The following is an 18,559-nucleotide window of genomic DNA, read 5'->3' as shown; positions in this document are numbered from 1 at the left end:
CCATTTACTAACTGGTAGAGAAGTGAAACCATCCTCACATCTTCTGACACCGTTAACCGTGTGGACCGTTTTCAGATAAGAGTCTGGAAACTAAAAATCTGCCCTCAAACCTGAAATACTTTAGCTAAGTCAAACAAACCTCACAGGAGGTGCTGTGCCTTTATTGTAATAATATGCATCACTTGGTTTATTGCATCTATCTGAGGTATCGCTTGTTGTGTCTTTCATCTACAGCACTATTAACCTGGAGGCGTTGCGCCTCCAATGCTGTTTTTGGTGTCAAATCTCAGGTCACATCTGGACAGGTCCATGGTCCAAACTGCTGAGAAGTGAGGAACAATTTGGTCAAGTCCCCTTCAGAACCGGAGGGCTGGGTTTGTGGCACATTCTGCAACAAGCCAGAATAAAGTTCTCAGCTCTTCTACAAAGTTTTGCAATAAAAACATTCAGCATTGGATTGTGCCTATGTATTAAAAAAAATACAGAAATGACATTTTCTGTGAAAACACAGTATGCTGAGAGCTGAATGATTGCTGAAAGAAGTTGAAAGCTGAGAGTTGTTAAAGCTAAAAGAATCAGAACAGTAGCTAAAATCGAAAGGTAGCAAAACTCTTGCTAAAGAAACAAAAAACTAGGAAAAAGATCAAAGTAATTAATGGCTAGCTAAAAGCAGCAAAAGGTTGGCTATGAGTTAAAAGAATCAAAACAGTAGCTAAAAGAAGCAAAAAAACTAGTTAAAAGCTAATTAGTGCAAAAGGCTGGCAATAAGTAGCAAAAATATAGCTAATGTCTAAAATTAGCAAAAGGCTAGCTAAAAGCTGAAGTAGCAGAACCCTAGATAAAAGTAGCAAGACTAGATAAAAGTGGCAAAATGCTAGCAAAAACATAATAGCCAAAAGTATCAAAAGGCTAACTAAAAGCTAAAAGTGGCAGAACTTTAGCTAAGAGTAACAAAAAAGTTAGCTAAAGCTAAAAGTGGCAAAGGCCTAGATAAAAGTAGCAAAAAGCTACATGTTGCAAAAGGCTAGCAAGAAGAAAGCTAATAGCTCATAGTATTGAAATGTTAATAAACACTAAAAGTAGCATAAGGCTAGTTAAAAGCAGCAGAATGGTAAGTAACTGAAGTAGAAAAGTGACGAAAATAAAGAAGGTATCCTGAAGCATATTTCAAAAAGAACAAGGTTTATGAATAAAAATGTTTTCTTTGGGGAAATGTTTGTAAATAAAGATATTATTAATATTATTTTAAGTAAAGTTTACAAAACTGAAGTCACAGCACCCATCTCCTGAATGAGTTCAATGTTTTGATATTTGAATACTGAAAGTGTGCAACAGTAATTAGATTGTGAATAGAAAGTAAAAAACAACAAAACAATAAAGTGAGCGCTGAACAGTTGCTTTTATGGTGCTGATCCTGATTCAGCACCATAAAAGCAGCTGTTCTAATTGCTTTATTGGAATATTGTTTCAGGCCGGACTCCCTCCGGTCCTGCAGGGGGCAGTGATGGCTGGTTTGTCTCGGCGTTTCCGCCGCCAAAATGCTCATTTCGCAGAAGAAATATTTTGCTTTTCGGAAGATCTCAACAAAGCGGCCCTGTTTGTTTTCAGCCAAAAAAGTAAAAAAATCCTGAAAACCGACGATGTATGCCAGGACAAACACGGGGAGCACGCATGGAGATTTTCAGGACAGAAACGGAGTGAACTACGTCTCGTCGACAGAGTCTTTCGGCCACTGCTCTCAATTGTTCTGGAAAAAGGACCCGAACGATTCCGGAGTAAGAACGACAGTTGTTGTACCGTTAGCCAGCAAGCGGCCAGCGGAAAGCCCTCCTGCGTGATAATTATCAAATGGGCCATTTTTCTGTTCACGCCTGGTTTGCTTTCTGTAATGCAGATTTGTAGCTCTCCTGTGTTTTCAGGCTGCGGGCTGTGTGAGAGCATCCGGCTAACCTGAGCGCCTCCCGGCCTAATTTCACTCTTAGCTGCGGTAGTAGCTTAGTGGCTAGCCACCGTATCCCTGCGCTATTTAGTTAAACCTGCACAAATGCTCAAGGGGAAGTGAACGTGTTTGTCAATGAGCCCTGCCATTTTTGTGCCTTAAAGAAACGCCAAATGAGCATTTGTGTTGAAATAAGGCATCAGAGCATCTCGAAGTGTTAGCATGAGCTAACATGGGCTAACACTGGCTGTCCGAGTCGAACAGAAGTAGCTCTAGCTAGCACCGTACTGCAAAACCAGGCAGCCTTTCTTTCACATACAGCTGGGTTCGAAACGAAGAGGTTAGCTGCTGCATTACGATTCACATTGTTTCTTTGTTGTTGTTGTTCAGTAGACGGGGGGGCATGTTCGTGTGCGGCCTGTGGCGGCGCAAAGTAAACACAGACCGGGCTGTCGGACAGGAAACGTTAGCGGAAGACGCCCCGCGGAGGATCCTGAAAGGCCCCTTTGTGGTGTCAGACTGCGGTTCATTCACGGTCGAGCTCAGCCGACCAAAAAATTATTTCCACCGCACACAGACTCACACATTCATCTGCCCCTTCAGATCCCCCCTGCAATTTATTGTGCTTTTTTGCTACCTGATATAAGTTATCACAACACATGATTTGCAAAGCAATGAGACTTTCTGAAATTTGTTTTTGAGTTACTAAAGCTCCCAGTGAATTCTGTAACACTACCTGGACCCACTCTTCTGTAAAGAGTAACCTCTAAACTGTGCAGCAGGTTAATGAAAAGTCAGACATGCTTTCAGTATTTCCAAGAACCCAACTCAAAAGTGACAAAACACAGGTCTGACTAGTTCTTACACGAATAGTGTCAGCGCAGCCCAGCTGTGCTTGTTCCTCATACAGCTAGAAAAGAAGAAGAAGAAACAGTTTACTGGAAGTTATATCTTTTCTCTCAAACCACAGTAATTATAAGTAAAACCAAAGTGTTCCTTGAAAAAATACACATCCTATGAAGCATGTGTGGAGGATGATGCTCAGCTACTGTCATCAAACTGTTGCTCCATATATATACAATTGGCTGTATTAACCATTTTTGTGAGTTAAGTTGCCTGTGACAGCCATCTTGAATCATGTCTCCTAAAGTTAATCAGTAGTAGATGTTCATCCAGCAATTACTTTGTGAGAGATCCTTAAAATCTGATTAGTGATTCATAAGATTTTTTGCTAATGTCAGACATAGTTAAAACTATTGCTCTGCCTTTGGTGGGGGGATGGATGGTGAACATGCAGAGAGTGGCTCTGTAAGTCATTTAGGAGCTAAGCAGAGAAGCTTGTGCTTGCAGACTAGTGTTCATGTGGGACACAGCTGTGTTATGGTGACACAGACCAACGTCTGTCCATAGAAAGGCGTTGGCGTTAAAAAGCTATTATGCTTTGTAGCTGCCCATCTGTCTGTGGACAAGTTCTCGTCCGAGCTCTAAATTGATAACCTTTTAACATAGGAATGTCAAACTGCACATCTGGACGCCTCATGGGTCGGGGATGATCCCTAGTAACATCAAGGTCACAGGTGAACCCTTTGTGAAAATCCTTGTCTGTGCTCCGACTCTAGACACATGTATTTAGGATTGTTGTGTGAGGGGAATTCATGCTTTGGGTTTTGATAACTCTGATAATTTTCTGAAGGGTGTATTAAGTACTGTTGGCGGTACTCTTGTTTTTCTGAACACCCCCCACACACACACACACACACACACACATACACACACACACACACACACACCACCCCATACATCTACAGACAGGCTAAGCCATTCCCTCGGATAAGCTTGCACAACCACACAGAATAAATTAAAAGATTTCCAGATTCTTTTTTTTTTCCTTTTTTTAAAAAAAAAAAAAAGTCCTGTATGCTTCTTTTCTTAAAGTTACTGCCTCAGTGATCTTTGTGTGCCATGTTGAAAGAGGAGAATGTCCTGAAACTCTGAGTGCCACAATGAGTGGTCTGACAGCTGGACTTTCTGTTGCTTTTTTCCTGCAAGGTTTTAGAACATCATTTCGCAGCAGATATTCAGTTAATTGGTGATTAGATGATAGTGGCGGACAAAAAAAGATTGATTAATCAGCCAATTGGCCATTTGCAAAAAATGGGCAGTCACCCATACCTGTACATACTTAATCAGCTTCCAGGTGGGAAAATGAAAATGCAGCAGTAGCAGCTACAGGTAGTTCACAGTAGTGCACAATTTAGGTTTGTTGCTGTTTCTTTTTTATCTAGAATGTTCTATAGATATTATTATTTGAGTGACATGTATGTTTTGTAGGTGGAGTTGTGACCCAGGTTGTAGCCTGATGTTTATAATCTCTCAGGCTCAGATCACTCCTGCAGTCTTTGTTGTGTCCTGCAGCTTGCCCTCTCATTTTCTTTACACTTGTACCACTTGCACCAGATGCCCGCGTTTGTTTGCTCTGAGCTGTTTTCGCTTTGTAATATTCTCTCTTCTTGTCCGTGGAAAGGCGTTTCTTATCCTGACACGGTCTGAGAACGTCTGTGCAGGATGTGATCGGATCCTGACGGGAGAATGGCTCTTCTGTTTTTTCCCTTTCTTTAATGTGTCGTGACTACAAACCTCCTGTTCATAGCCCAGTCAGCTTTTTGACATCGTAGTAACCACTCGGCACATTTTTATTTTGTGGCTTTTTGTGGATGCATTTGCACTGCCAGGTGTTTTATTCAAGACTTAGGCAAAATATTGTCATGTTATTGTAGGGGTTTACATTTAGATTTTCTACTTTTTGAGTTGTGCATCTTTAACAAATTAATTTCTTCTTTCACAGCCAAGTTCCACGATCAGCTGGTGTGATCAGCTGCCTTCGTCCTCTGCAGCCCTGTCCAGCTCCAGTCTGTCCACGGCGTCCCTCTCCAGCTCCAGTCTCTCCATGGAGTCCCGAGCACCGCCGCCAGCAACCACGGCGTCAGATGACATGGAATCTGATGAAAGGCCGTACGTCTGCGACCTGTGCACCTGCGCCTACAAGCACGCCAGCTCACTGCTCAACCACAAGCTCACCCACAGGACCGGAGACTTCAAGTGAGGGTTCAAAAACCTGTCCGTTTTTACGCAGTAAACGTCTAAATGTGCCGCTGTCATTTGTCTCGACTCTAACCTCCAAACTGCCTTCATCTCCAAATTCAGATGCGACTTCTGCAGCAAACCGTACACCAACTACATGTCCCTACGCAACCATATGCGAATCCACGGTCAGAAGCGTTACGTCTGCGACCTGTGCGGAAAAGCTTTCCGGCTGGCGCGGTACCTCCGTAACCATCAGAGGATACACGACGACGGGCCGAACCGCTTTGACTGTCCCTCCTGCTGTAAGAGCTACAGGACCATGCTGGAGCTGGCACAGCACCGCTGCACCGCCGCTGCGTCCAATCAGGTACGCCCTCGTGCCGCCGATGGCCTTAGCTTCACTGTGATTACCAACAACAGCTCAGTTCGTCTAGATTTTACTGAACGTTTCAACGAGAGGAAGTCAGGTGGTGCAGCACAGCTCTTGGTTCATACAAAAAAGAAGTATTTCAAAATAAATTCACAGTACTTCCATCCTGTGAGAAACTGAAGGTGTTAGGAGGGTTTCTGTAACTAATTATTAAATATATAAGATTAATAAATATGTCTTATTTATCAGTTCAGTTGTCAGAACGGGATCCTTGTTTAAAAGTTAAAGTATTATTAAGTTTGTTTACTTTTAAATAGTAATAAACTTTAACTTCAACCTTTTGAGAAGATATGTTTAAAATTTATTATGCTAAAATATGATTATAAACAATGAGAAACAATCAACAAAAGCGGTGTAAAGCTGGATTTTTCTCTACAAGAAGTGAAGAAATCTGCTCTCTCTGACGCAGTTGAGACCAAAATTTTGTAATTTTGTTCTCCTGGGAGACCCGAGAGCTCATTCTTGACACAAGGTCCCGGCAGAACGTTTTTCTCCTCTGGGTTTGCGTTGACTATTGTTTGTTTGTCCAGAAATGTAAAATGGGAATGGTTGGTGCGGCCGTGCTGTTCAGCTGCTCAGGAACCAGTGTGGCTGCGGTCATTCTGGGAGTATTAGCTGCTGGGCGCTAACATTAGCGTCTGGGATCCAATATTTGCAGCATGACCTTTAATCTCTTCTGGGCAGAGGCCCATGTGAGGTGTGTGGGTGCTGCTGCTGAGCGGATGGCGGGACTCGGTAGTCATCAAAACGCCGCCCGACATCCTGAAATAAGATGTTCTGCTGTGATCGCACAGTGTTGTAACACAAACCAAACTGGGGGGGGGGGCTTCCTGGAGATCAGTAATAAAGTTTCTCTTAGAGGGAAAAGAAACCTGTCTCTCTGCTTCATCAGAGAGAGCAGATTTCTTAACTTCTCGTAGAGCAGAAATCCATCTTAATGAGATCAAAACATCACAACACTTCTAGTTGAGTTTAAAACACACAGCTTCCCCACCCTCCTGTAGCCTCTGCTCACAGATAGTATCCCTGCTGCACATTTATTTCAAACAGAACAGACTTCATGCTGACTTTGTGCAGTTTACTTCGAAGCTGAGATCGGCTTTTCTCTGGTAAAATTAATAATTAAACACACACACACACAGGAGTTTCACGTTAATGTCATCTTCAGTCAGTCCTTGGTCTCCGCCTGTCAGAGCACATCACAGCTACAGGGCCCGCCTGAATTTAGTTTATCTATATCATCGCTCTGTTTTCTTCTGTAAATTCAAGGTGAAATATTTGAGTCTTTATTTAGTGCTTTTGATGTTTGTGGTAAAAAAAAAAATCGTTTAAATGAGCAAAAAAATATATTAAAAAAGAAGACAATATATCAATGTCTTTTATTTTAAAAAACAACTATTTGTTCAGATTAAACTATATTTTGTGCGTTGTTGTTGTTCATTTTTATATTTTTATACAAACATTCTGACAAGAAATGTAAAAAAAATATGACAAGTTTATTAATTTTCAAAAAAATATATAAAAAATGATCCCTCAATCAGGTTTTTAATTTGCTTTAATTTAATAGCTTCAGATTTTCTCGCAGGGTTAGGATTTGATAGAAGGGCCTCTGAGCAGACAAAGCTGGAGGAGGTCTGCTGCTGCCCACAGGCAGATAATGTTGCTGAATTATGGCTTTTTTTCCAAAATAACCTTTGTTTAAAACAAAAACAATCCCATTCTTCACCTAAACATTTGAAGCTCTTATAACTGCGATCTGTTAGCAGCCGGGTATGACGCTCTCCTGGGCTGTTTGAGAGCTTTAGTTGTTTAACAAAAGGTGCAGAAAAACGTTCAAACACAGGGTGGCATCCAAGGACAGTGATCACCATAAAAACCTTTGAAAAAAGAAGAAAAAGAAGTTAATTTGAAATGAAATCAAGCAGAAAGAGGGAAAGATTTTGTTTTCTAGTAATCATCAGAAGTTTGTTTTTGGCTGGTTTTGTTGGCGTGGATGTTCTGTCAGCCGGGTGCTGGGGACGTTGTTCCTTCGCCACGTTGGATTCCTGCAGTTTTGGACACTGCGTACCCAGACCCTTTGGTCTTCCTGCTCTCCTGCTGTGGCTTTCTTTGTACCCGCCTGGACTGCATGGGAGTCCAGACTGGTGAAGGAACAATCACTCAGAGAGGTGGGGATCTTCAGTCACCTCACAGGTTGATGCAATTTATTTAGAAGATAAATTAACTCTGATTTTTATAGTTTCATAACTAATAAAGAGTGCACAATAATAAAAAATAAAAAAAGGCAGCTTTACTGTAACATTTTTCTACTACAGGAAGCTACGGCAACCCTTTAAGGACAAACAGCACCAGGCAGCAACGACTCACTTAAAGTAGCAGCACAGATTAATATTAGCAAATTAGATTAATTTGTTACGTGTGCTGCAGTTCCCGCACCTTGGTTTGGTCTGCTTTGCTCTCGTAATCGATGAAAGCTTAACATATTTGAAAAGGAGAAATTTACCTGGTCTATCTGGGTGTAGCTGTTGTGAGCGTCAGCGTTCTGCACAGTCGTGTTGCTGTAGGGCTTAAAAACACTTCCTCCTCAACTGAGACCAGTTTCATCTACATCCCGTGTGTGTCGGTATTGTTGCTGGTTTACACACACTCCTCTTGTGTATTTTGTGTATCAGAATTAAAATAAATACAAATGTCATAATTCTTCAGCCTACAGATATAGTATTATCATTATTGGGCAGCAGCAATAAAAGTATATTTTTTTGTTTTTAAATAAAAACAACTATATCATTTATTACACTTGGAAGGTTTAGTTCATTTTTTTTTTTCTTTTTTAAATATTGTGAAACCGTGGTATTTTTGTTCTAGGTTATCATACTGTCAGAACCTGATACTGACCCATGCTTAGTCACAACCCCAGAAAAGGTCAGGTTTTTAATGAGGAAACAACAAAAACCCTGATCGTTCTGACTGAAATGTCATCAAAGCAAAATTAAAATCATTTTATTGATTTTGGATTGTTCTTACTAATTAGTTTTTCTGCTGGGGGACTGGTGGTTGTGTATGTTTATGTACAGAAAACATTTCCTCACGTCTTCCTAATAATTATTTGTTGTTTAAATTTGAGGAAGAAATATTACTAGAATGTTCAGCAATTCAGGTACTTATTCGCAGATTTAGGATTTTAAAGCCAATCTTTTTACCAAGGACACGCTCTGAGCCGTCTTTGTTGAATTTAATTCCTTTCCCCATGGAAACCTCTTGTTCTGGTAGCGATACAGACAACAGAAACACATGAAAGGTTGGCAACATGTAATTCTCTTTAAGCGTGTGTAATATATTCTAGCATGCTTTTCTTGGCCTTTTGTCCTCTTTGCAGCTTCAGTTTCTCCAAGCTTCTTGTTTGGGACCCGTTTCCAGCCCACCGTGCGTGCGTGTGCTTTGGAGTCAGGCTTAGACCAGGGTTAGGCTGAGTTTAGGGAAAGAGTCAGGCTCAGACATCTCAGTATGAACACACCTCAGCAGATTGTCTGCACAAGTGTAGTAATCCAAACTTATGTGTGTGTTTGTGTGTGTGTGTGTTTGTTTGTGTTTGCGTGCGTGCGTGGGGTTGGTTCATAAGAACCGGTTCAACTGCCCGTCCTGCTTTAAGAGCTACCGAACCATGCTGGACCTGGCCCAGCACCGCTGCAGCGCCGCGGCCAAAAACCAGGTTGGTGTGAGCGTGAGTGCGCATGTGTGTGAGGCAGTCAGCAGGTGTATGTGTAGCCATGAGCAGGGCCGACTTCTGCAAGGGTAACACTCAAAGAAAGCTGCCTCTGATGGAAATGTTTCATGTTTCTCTCACACTAGGACTATTTAACATTCGTTTCTGTGTTGCTGCAATGTGTAAAGCAATGCAAATCTACTTTACTGGATGTTGGATTAGTTCTACACACCAAAATACACTAAAAGAGTTGTGTCGTCCTATGACTTTGTCAAAATGATACACGAGGAGCAAATAGGACAAACTGCCTTACACATGGCCACAAAAAAAACTCCAACTCCAGTCAATTTAATGTTAAGCTATAGTATATTATTTATTAGATCTTCTACTCACAAGGTGTATTTCTGTCATGCCATGCCTCAGTCATCATGGTGACGACTTGTAGATTCAACTTAAACATGGTGTCTGCAAGTCATCCAAACCTTTGTTTTGGAAGTGAAAACGAGGGTGCAGACTAAAAAACCAGATTCACAGGCCCACAGTAAGAGTTCGCATATTTAGCGAAGGCTTTTACTTCTCATTTAAGGGCTGTGACTGATGGCGACTTGTTGGCGAACAGAAGTTGCGAGGGAGTCTCCGGTGTGTCTCGAAATGTTCACAGGGGTTCTCAGTTTCCCCACGAGGCTCACAAGCTTGTAGTTTGAATTTTGAACATGTTCAAAAAAAGTTAGAACGACAGATTTTCTCATAATATTTTTCCGAGTTGTTGCGAGCGTCTCGAAGGTGAGTGAGTACAAAGCGAGCAGAGATGGACAAAAAATGAATGTGTGCAGTCTAAAATCCAGTTTTGCAAGCGATGCACACAAAAAAAAGGGGGGGTTGCAATTTTCATAAAATGGCTACCTTAAAATGCGGCTGCACGGCTCGCTGGACTCTTGGTCGTAAACGCTCAGATATCAGTGAGACTGAAAATGTGCCTTTTTCCTTCACAATATTAGTGTCCAGCAGTCACAGCCCAGTGAGGCACGACCTTTAGTGTTCATGTAGAAAGGCTGTTCAGGGCGAAGGGAATCACAGCCGGGCCAGAAACCAAACTGTTTAAAAGTGCTTAAATGATGCCAGACAGGAATTAATAACCTAATTAATGAGCCTTTAATGTTAATTTAAGGTTTGTGATATGGTTTCAGTGAGGATTACACAAGTTTCTCTCCTTGGTGGAGCTGTTTTTAAAGCACGCAGTGAATGAAGCGCAGCAGATTTTAACCAGATAAAGAAAGATAAAGTTGCCTAATAGGATTGACACAACCTGCTATTGTGTCTCTCAAGCCCTGTTCACACTTTGCACTCTGGGTGATCCGATTGTAAGTGGACAGCTTCGATCGAGTGCGTTCTCACCCGATCGTTTATATTTCGTGCCCCAAAAATATGTTTGCAATCGCAGGCCAATAAACCGTGCTATATGCAGATACACACGTATCCACGTCACACAGAGGGCTGTCAGATCAGCAACCAACAGGACAATTCAATTAGGAGCAATACAATACAGTGATTAGTGACCACAGCGGGTTCAGTCTGTTATAAAAACAATCAGAACAAACTAACAGGAACACACCGCGGCCGGTTATTCGCTCTGATTAATAAAATCCCAACAAAGAAACATTTTTATTGAGAAGGATTTTGATAAACAAAACAAAACAAAAATGCATCGTTGGTGAATTATCTTTAATCAGCTGGCAGCTGAGCTTTATTCTGAGACATCCACATCATAGCTGCTGCTTGTGTGGGCTTTTAGGGCACTGAGGAAAAAAATTATTTAAACGATTGTAGCATCAGGCTGCAAGGTAACAAAATTACAAAAAAACGAATAAGGTTTGAATGCTTTCTTAAGCTGCTGTTTGTTAATATAAATCCCCACATTGTCAGCGTTAGAGGACAAGTTTCTGAAACGATTGTCTCCCGTAGGTTTCAGATGATACACAAACTGTAGGTGAAAGTATATTTGTAGGTGCTAGGTTTAAGAGAAGTGTCTTAGAGAGTGCGTGTGTTTGTGTGGATGTAAACTTGACCACTCCATCCCCTCATATATGTAGGATGAAAAGAAATCAGGGAACTGAAGGCTGTGAGATAAAACTCTGTAAACAAACTCTGAAGAGCACCAGAAGCTGGAGGAAGCTGATTGAAAGGGGAGGAAGACAAAACAGTCTCATCATGTTCATCTGTCACCTCTCCTCTGACCTGTGTAAAATTGTGTGACGTGACGGGGTTGATGGTGTGTTTTTTTTCTTTTTTCTTTTTCCCCGTCCCTCCTTCCTTCCTTCCTTTCCAGTCTGGAAGTCGTCGTTTCTCCGCCAATCCCCGCCGTCAGCAACAGCAGCAACAGCAGCAGCAGAACAATGCTACCTCCATGATGCAGCCACAGCATGGAGGACATGCCCAGCAGGAAGCCCTGTCCTCCCACTGCGTCCCTTCAATGTCCCAGGGCGGGCAGGGAGCTGGCGTGGCCAGCCAGCCTGTGCCGGACCCTCACCAGGTAGGAAGAACAGACGGCGCTGAGGTACAGCTCTGTTCTGTCCAGGCGCTGATGTCTATGCGTGTCCCAGCAGGTCCGTCCAAGCTCGGTGTCCTCTCAGAGCAGCCAGCAGAGCATGAGGAGCTCGTCGTCCAACAAACACGTCCCCTCCTCCAGCGCCGCCCCGTCCTCCTCCTACTCCCTGCTTCAGCCCCTGGTGCCTGAGGTAAAGGAGATGAACTCGGGATACACTAGACTGAGCGCCAACCCCATGGTAGGAGAGAGCACCGCCACACACGTCTCTGTGGCTCCGTCCGCCTACTAACATCAGGACCGAGAGATTAACCCTCTGTGTTCACCACGGGCCTCACCCTGCAGCTCAGGCCTTTCTGTTTCCTGATCGCTGATTTAAACAAAGATAAATCTATAAAACCAGCCTAGGAGGCACATGGTGAACACAATCTTACCTTTCAATCTTTGGGGGTTTTAGTCTGCTGTTTCAGAAAAGATTCTGCCACTGATTAGACAGATTTCCTCTAAAGATTCCTTTAAAATCCATCTTTTATGGCAACAAGATCGTTTGGGGCTTCAAAATCACCAGCAGAGTTTCAGGTCTGACTTAGAGCTGTGCAGTTGATCCAGTTTGTAGTTTAAACTTTGATTTTGGCTCCAAATTATCACCAAAATGTTGTAATCAACAAAAAGACTATTGTCATGAAAACAGTTTTTCCCAGTATTCTGACCCGCCAGCGTGCTCTCGTCTCGTCTCGCCTCCTAAACGTGTTTGAACTGAAACAGAGCGAGACATTTGTAGCTAAACAATGTCTATAATTTGTGAGAACAACCTTTCGGTAAATCTTAATTATCATAATTGACTTGAAACACATAGAGAAAAAGGTGACGACCCAAACAAATCAACACCATTTTAAAAAAAAAAAAAAGCCAACAGGATTAGCGTGGTGTTTATCAAACACTTCCGAGTCATTAGTAAACATGAACATGTTATGATCACTTCTGTGAAAACACAGCTTTACTGCAACATGTTTCTGCTACAGGAAGCTACGGCATCTCTACTGGGACAAACGGCGCAGCAGAGGCTCTGACTCGGCACAGATTAACGTCAACAAAAAACGATTTTTGACATATGTCAATCGATTCTGAATCTTCTGCGTCCACATGCAGTGTCAAATTGAAAAGATTTGACCTTCCTTCCTGATTATTTCTGTTATACGTAGAGTAACCCGCCTTTAGGTGTGTCATTCTCCCCAGCGGTACTCAGTGGCCTTTTACGAAAACAAGCAGATTGAAATTCAGATGATGGGGTGCTTTTTTCTCTCCTTTCTCTCTTGACCTCTGACCTCTATGTAGATCCTTGTCTAACACAACTAACTTGGGCCTAAACTGAAAATTCACTCTGCCTTTTATGCTTTCACGCACTCTTTATTCCCCATTTGTTCACATTCCGAAGTAGTGACGTTCATCTGTCAGATATTATCATAAACACTAACAGTTTCCTGCTTTTTATTAATATTATACTTTTTACAATATTTTTAAAGTAGTTAGATCAGTTGAGAAGTGCTCTAAAGTGCATCATTTCTCACCACCTTTATTTACTTGAGAGAAGAATGAAAGTAGGTTTTCGTTGTCTTAAATGACCAACTTCATTATGTATGAAAATACTAATATATGTAGAGTTTAATGTCAGCAGATTTGTTGGTAAGCGGAGTGGTTTAGTCTTATCCCGTCGTGAAATAAAAACATCTTTCAGTGCAAAACTGCAAAGAGCCAAAATCTTTGAGGAGAATATTTACAAATTTGCACCAGTCTTTTAAAGTAGATTAAAGATTAAATCATAAACGTGAAAGTGGATTTCGATTGTGGGCAACAAAATAATGTGCCCGTCCTATAATCCAGTTCTGCAAGCCGGTCACAAAAAAATGAGCCATAATTTTCACAAACTGGCAGCTCAGAGCGCCGTGGCTCGGCTCACTGACTGCAGCTGAGTATCTGCCTGTTTTCTGCCAGTTTTGAGTCTTCAGCAGTCACAGCCTGGAGATGCTGCTAATGTGAGCTCTTACTTCACTAACTGGAAGGTGCACGCATATTTCTCACAAAGCATCCTGGGTAGGGAGAAGAGCACTTTTTCAGAGAATTTCCCATTTTTTTGCACGGAGGTATTGTAGTCGCTCTTTTTTGTGATTCTGAGCTAAGACCCAAGGGGACATTTGATATGTAGGGGTAGGAGTAAACCTTGAGGAAATGGGAATCATCTGAATCGGAGCGCAGATAGACGCAGAGAACATCACCTATAAAGATCGATTCTCGTCTTTTACCTTTTTTTTTTTCTGACACTGTCTCTGTCTGGCTCTCCTCCCGCTCCCGCCTCCCCTCTCTTGCAGAAGCACCAGGACACTTTCTCTCTGGCCCCCCAGCGGCCCCTCACCACCATCAACCCCATCAGCCACTCCCTCCATCCGAACGGAGCGCCATCGCTGAAGCCTTCCCCCGTGCCACGAGCCATCCAGGCCATGCCCTGGGAGCAGCGCTCGCTTTACAATCAATGAGACTCCAGGAAAACCACATCCACCACCCCACACTCTCCTCCTCCTCCTCCACCATGCCCTTTCCCCACCCAGCATCAAGGATTAAGGACTCTTGGACGCCTCCTGCTTCCTCACCTCTCCTTTGGAACCTTGTGTGTGGGAACGGGAAGGGGCACCGTTGAGAACTAGCTGAGATTTATTTCTAAGTAGTTAGGTTTGAAATAATGTGTTGCCTTGACCCTCATGTACGATCTATGCCATGTACTGGTTATAAGTTAAATTGTCTGTGCCCTAAACTGTCCTCTTGTTAAGAATTTATCTCCAACCCCCGACCCCCTCTTCCCCATAGTTATGAACATATCTATCCTTGCCATTATAAATAGTGCCCCCACACCCGTTTCCCTCATGTTGAATACAACAAAAAGCTATTTTTTATCAAGAGCGAGTTCCAAATCCAGAACGAGCACCAAGTCCACAGAGTACGCATTACAGAATTCTTCCTTTGGTCCAATATGTTTTTGTTTTATTTTTATTTTTTTATTTTTTTTGTCAAATGAAGCTTCTGCAAAAGAAAGAACAAGAAAACAAACTCTTTTTTTTTTTTTAACCCTTTGATATGCTCTAGATTATGCATTGTGTATGTTGTGCGTTAGGAGGTCGTCTTCTACGCTCACACCTCTCATGTCCAAGCACGGAGGACCACGACGCAGCTGACCGTTATCTTTTTTTCTTGTGTCCACGGCTGGCTTCTCGCGTCCAGCGATGACTGAAGCCTGACTGCATTTCTCACATGTAGAAGAACAGATTTTTTTTTATCCTGATGCAACTGAAAGCTCACATCCTGAATTTTCATCTCACCGGAGGATTGTGGTTAATGTATTATTAAGAACATTGTAGCTGGAAGTTACACTCAGAAGATTACTGTAAACGTCTCCAACTCCTGCAGTGGGTAGCAAAAGTATTCACCCCCCGTCTTTGGCGTTCTGTTTTCTTACGACCTGAAAGTTAAAAGGAATTTTTCCTGTATCGTTTAATTTACACAACATAACGAGATGCACTGACTCCACTTTTTTTTCCGAATCGAGTACAAGCAGTTACATTTGAGTACTTGTTGATGCAGAGTACAAATATAAGTACTAATAAAGGTCATTATACTTCTGACAGTTACTTTTAAAATGTGTTTCAGAATCAGAGGAGCTTTGTGTTAACTCCTGAAACAGAGGAGGACAGTAACAAGTCTTTTCCAAAAGCATCCGTTGGGGAGCGGTGAGACTGTCAGGAAGCTCATGCTCAGATCCATATTTTCCCAGGATCCTTTTCTGCTCAGTGACAGACTGGAGTTGTTTCCCGCTGCTATTAGTAAACTCTCTGAAGTCTGCATCATGTTGGTTATTTACATATTTTAATCAAATTGTTTGTGTTGAAAGTGCAAGACTTGGAACATAATTTGCAGTTCACTCTACTTTTGTCACTGTTGTTCACTTTAAAATACTTTCACACAATTTGTCCCTCTTCTGGTGGTGGTGGTGGTGTTGGCGTTTGGCGAACACCTGTATGGTGCGTTACTGCCACCAGCTGGTGAAGAGTGTGGATCAGGACAACCAGCTCAAATAAAACAAGAATAAAACACATCTTCACACGGCTTACAACTCAACTGACAGGTGAATTCAGAACATTTTTAGGAGTATGAGTACACACACACAGTGTTGGACAAAGAACCCGTACTGTTATTGATGCGTCCCTAAACATAACTATCACTTTGAAAATGCCAAATATTTTTTTTCATTTTAAACATACAAGAAATAAGACAAATGCAAAGCAAAACAGAAAAGCTGAGAGGACAAAACTGTTCAACACCCCCAAACTCAATTTTTGTGTCCCCACCTCCAGCAGTTCCAGCATCAGGTCTTTTCAGGTCTGTCTCCTTGATCTTGGTCCATCTAACTGGGACTTTTTGTCCATTCTTCATGTTTAAACTGCTGCAGCTCCTTCAGGTTGGATGGGTGCTGCTTGTGTCCAACAGTCTTTAAATCAGATCAGAGATTCTCAGTCAGACTGAGGTCTCAGCTTTGACTGGGCCATTCCAGGGCCTTTAACTGGCTGTCCTTTAATCAGTGGAGTGTTTAGAGTCATTGTTCTGCTGGAAGGTGGACCTCTGTTCCATATTAGATCTCTGGAAGACTCCAACAAATTCCTCTCAAGAATTTCTCTGTATGTTTCTCTATTCATCTTTCCTTTAACTTTGACCACTTTCCTACTCCTTGTTGATGAAAAACATCCCCACAGCATGATGCTGCCACCCCCGTGCTTTACTGTAGGGATGGTGGTATCAGCGTGAAGAGTGGTGTTGCCCTTGATGACCTAAAGAGAGATTCCAGATTGTATTTACGTGGAATGTTTAGGCTTCAACCCTGATCTGTTCTTTTCCACAACTTTGTCTCTGACCTGTGTGGAGAGTTCCTTGGTCTTCATGCTGTCTCCTTCTTGGCGGTAGCCCTTACTGATTGGAGGTGTTGATTCTGGAGTATTTTGTGAAGATTTATTTGAACTTGTAATTTAAATTTAAAATTCCTGGTTGTAAGGAAACAAAACAACAAAATCCCAAGGGGGTGAATACTTTAGTAATGCATCATGTTCTGAACTGACTGTTACTTTTTTTTTCTTTTAAAGCACTTTAAGACAAGTGCTGTGAAATAATTGTTGTTTCTGCCCCCTCCTTCTCTTTAAGGCTGTCTGTGAACAGCAGATGGAACATGGCCTTCCATCAATCACAACTCGGAGTCAGAGTGTCGGACCCGAGCTCAGCCCAGCGACACGGTCCCAGGGGCCAAAACACACGGTCCTCAGATCAGACCCCACCCCCACCCACTCTGACACACCCTGCAGTGTTGTCTCTGTATAAAAAAATAATAAAGTCCCACCTGCGTCTCACTACTTCCAGAATTAACATTAGGTTTCACTAAGCAGCCAATGTGATTGGCTGAATCGACTTTAGAGTATTTTGTTACCTGTTACATTTGATGACTAATGAGTTAATCATGGATCCAGTATGTAGTTAGATTTTCTTGCTAACATGGTGTTCATTGAAATACCCACAATCCTACTGGCATCGTCTGGGCCTCAGACTCAGTCGTTTGTTTTTTTTTTTGTTTTTTTTTATTCATGACATGTTTTCATCGTTGTTTTCTCTCTCCTTGTAAAGTGTCTTTGAGTATTTAGAAAAGTGCTATACAAAATAAAAATGTTTTATTATTATCACCACCAGTGCTGCTTGGAGATTTCTACCACCACCCAGTGCTCAGGTTTTATTTATCGATTTTTTTTGTTAAGGTTTCATGTGCTCTTTGTTTTGTTTTATTTGTTTTTCTTATTGTTAGACATAAAGAAATGCTTGCAGATTGTTGACATGGAAAAAAGTTATCTTGTCTGACCTGATGTTTCCGTGATCAGGACTACACTGCCCAAGTTGGAGAAAGTCCAAAAAGTGTCCGGAGTGATGGGATTCTAGGAATATTTGAAGTTCCACAACACCGAACATCTCGTGTTGATAAAGATGGACATGGAGACAGTCTGTATTGGTCTGTATATCGCTGACTGTCTCTTTTTCCAGATGTAAATAAAAGTCTTAGCATTCCTTGAAAAACTGCATATCATCCGCCACCAGAGTTTTAAACTAAGATCATCGCAAGAAGATAAATGACAGATTTTCAGCCATTTTGGTCAAACCTTGTAAATGACGTTTCGCACAATCTCATGTGATATCTTGTGGGGGGTGTAAGTGCTCGAAGTATGTGTTGAGGGTGACCCTCAGCTACTACCACACCAGATTTTAGCGCAATATCTGTAAAACGGCCTGATTATAGCCGTTTTTGTGTTTGCTAACGTTGATTAGCTGTGGTTAATGCCTTGACTTTGGCCGACTCCAAATGGTAATCGTTTGTATGTGTGCATTCAGTTATTCATTCCCGAGTTTCATTCAAATCTACCCAGTGGTTTATAAAATATTTTGCTAACACGACAGCATACGTACACAAATAAAAACCTTACTGTCCCCTTGGGCGATTACAGATTGTGGAACTTGTTTTAAAAACAGAATTGCATTCTGGGCAGGTCACCGGTCCCATCACAGGACCAACACAGAGACACACGGTAAACAACCATGCACACTCACACCTAAGAGTAATTTAGAAGCTCCACTTAGCCTAATCTGCATGTTTTTGGACTGTGGGAGGAACCCGTGGTATCTGGATAAAACTGACACGTTTGGGGAGAACATGCAAACTGCTCACATTTGAAGATTCAGCCTTCTTGGTGCAACACAACGCTTCATTGTGGTTAAAGTCTTCAACCT

At 42.0% G+C, this 18,559-nt stretch overlaps 1 protein-coding gene across 3 annotated transcripts; it reads left to right on the top strand.

Moving 5' to 3' along the window:
- Positions 1-1,539: 1,539 nt before the first annotated feature.
- Positions 1,540-17,317, top strand: LOC108249451 (zinc finger protein 358). 3 transcript variants are annotated; one of them, XM_017438849.3, is made up of 7 exons: positions 1,540-1,775; positions 4,785-5,038; positions 5,144-5,390; positions 9,073-9,162; positions 11,483-11,686; positions 11,760-11,891; positions 14,065-17,317. In XM_017438849.3, exons 1-7 carry the CDS (start codon positions 1,641-1,643, stop codon positions 14,227-14,229), a joined length of 1,227 nt encoding a protein of 408 aa, XP_017294338.1. In that variant the 5' UTR covers positions 1,540-1,640; the 3' UTR covers positions 14,230-17,317. The 3 variants fall into 3 exon arrangements, with proteins under 3 accessions (XP_017294338.1, XP_017294337.1, XP_017294339.1); XM_017438848.3 differs by having other exon boundaries at positions 11,760-11,939; XM_017438850.3 differs by lacking the exon at positions 9,073-9,162 and having other exon boundaries at positions 11,760-11,939.
- The last annotated feature ends 1,242 nt before the right edge of the window (positions 17,318-18,559 follow it).

This window comes from Kryptolebias marmoratus, linkage group LG12 (assembly GCF_001649575.2).
Source record: "Kryptolebias marmoratus isolate JLee-2015 linkage group LG12, ASM164957v2, whole genome shotgun sequence".
NCBI lineage: Eukaryota > Metazoa > Chordata > Actinopteri > Cyprinodontiformes > Rivulidae > Kryptolebias > Kryptolebias marmoratus.
The sequence above is the reverse complement of the archived record's forward strand: the minus strand, read 5'-3'. Positions and strand labels throughout refer to the sequence as shown.

Excerpts from the sequence above, each read along its gene's own strand:
- LOC108249451 (XM_017438848.3), top strand. The coding sequence starts at position 1,641 with ATGTATGCCAGGACAAACACGGGGAGCACGCATGGAGATTTTCAGGAC. Across the intron at positions 9,163-11,482 it reads GCGCCGCGGCCAAAAACCAG|TCTGGAAGTCGTCGTTTCTC; the intron begins GTTGGTGTGAGC and ends CTTCCTTTCCAG. Across the intron at positions 11,940-14,064 it reads GACTGAGCGCCAACCCCATG|AAGCACCAGGACACTTTCTC; the intron begins GTAGGAGAGAGC and ends CCTCTCTTGCAG.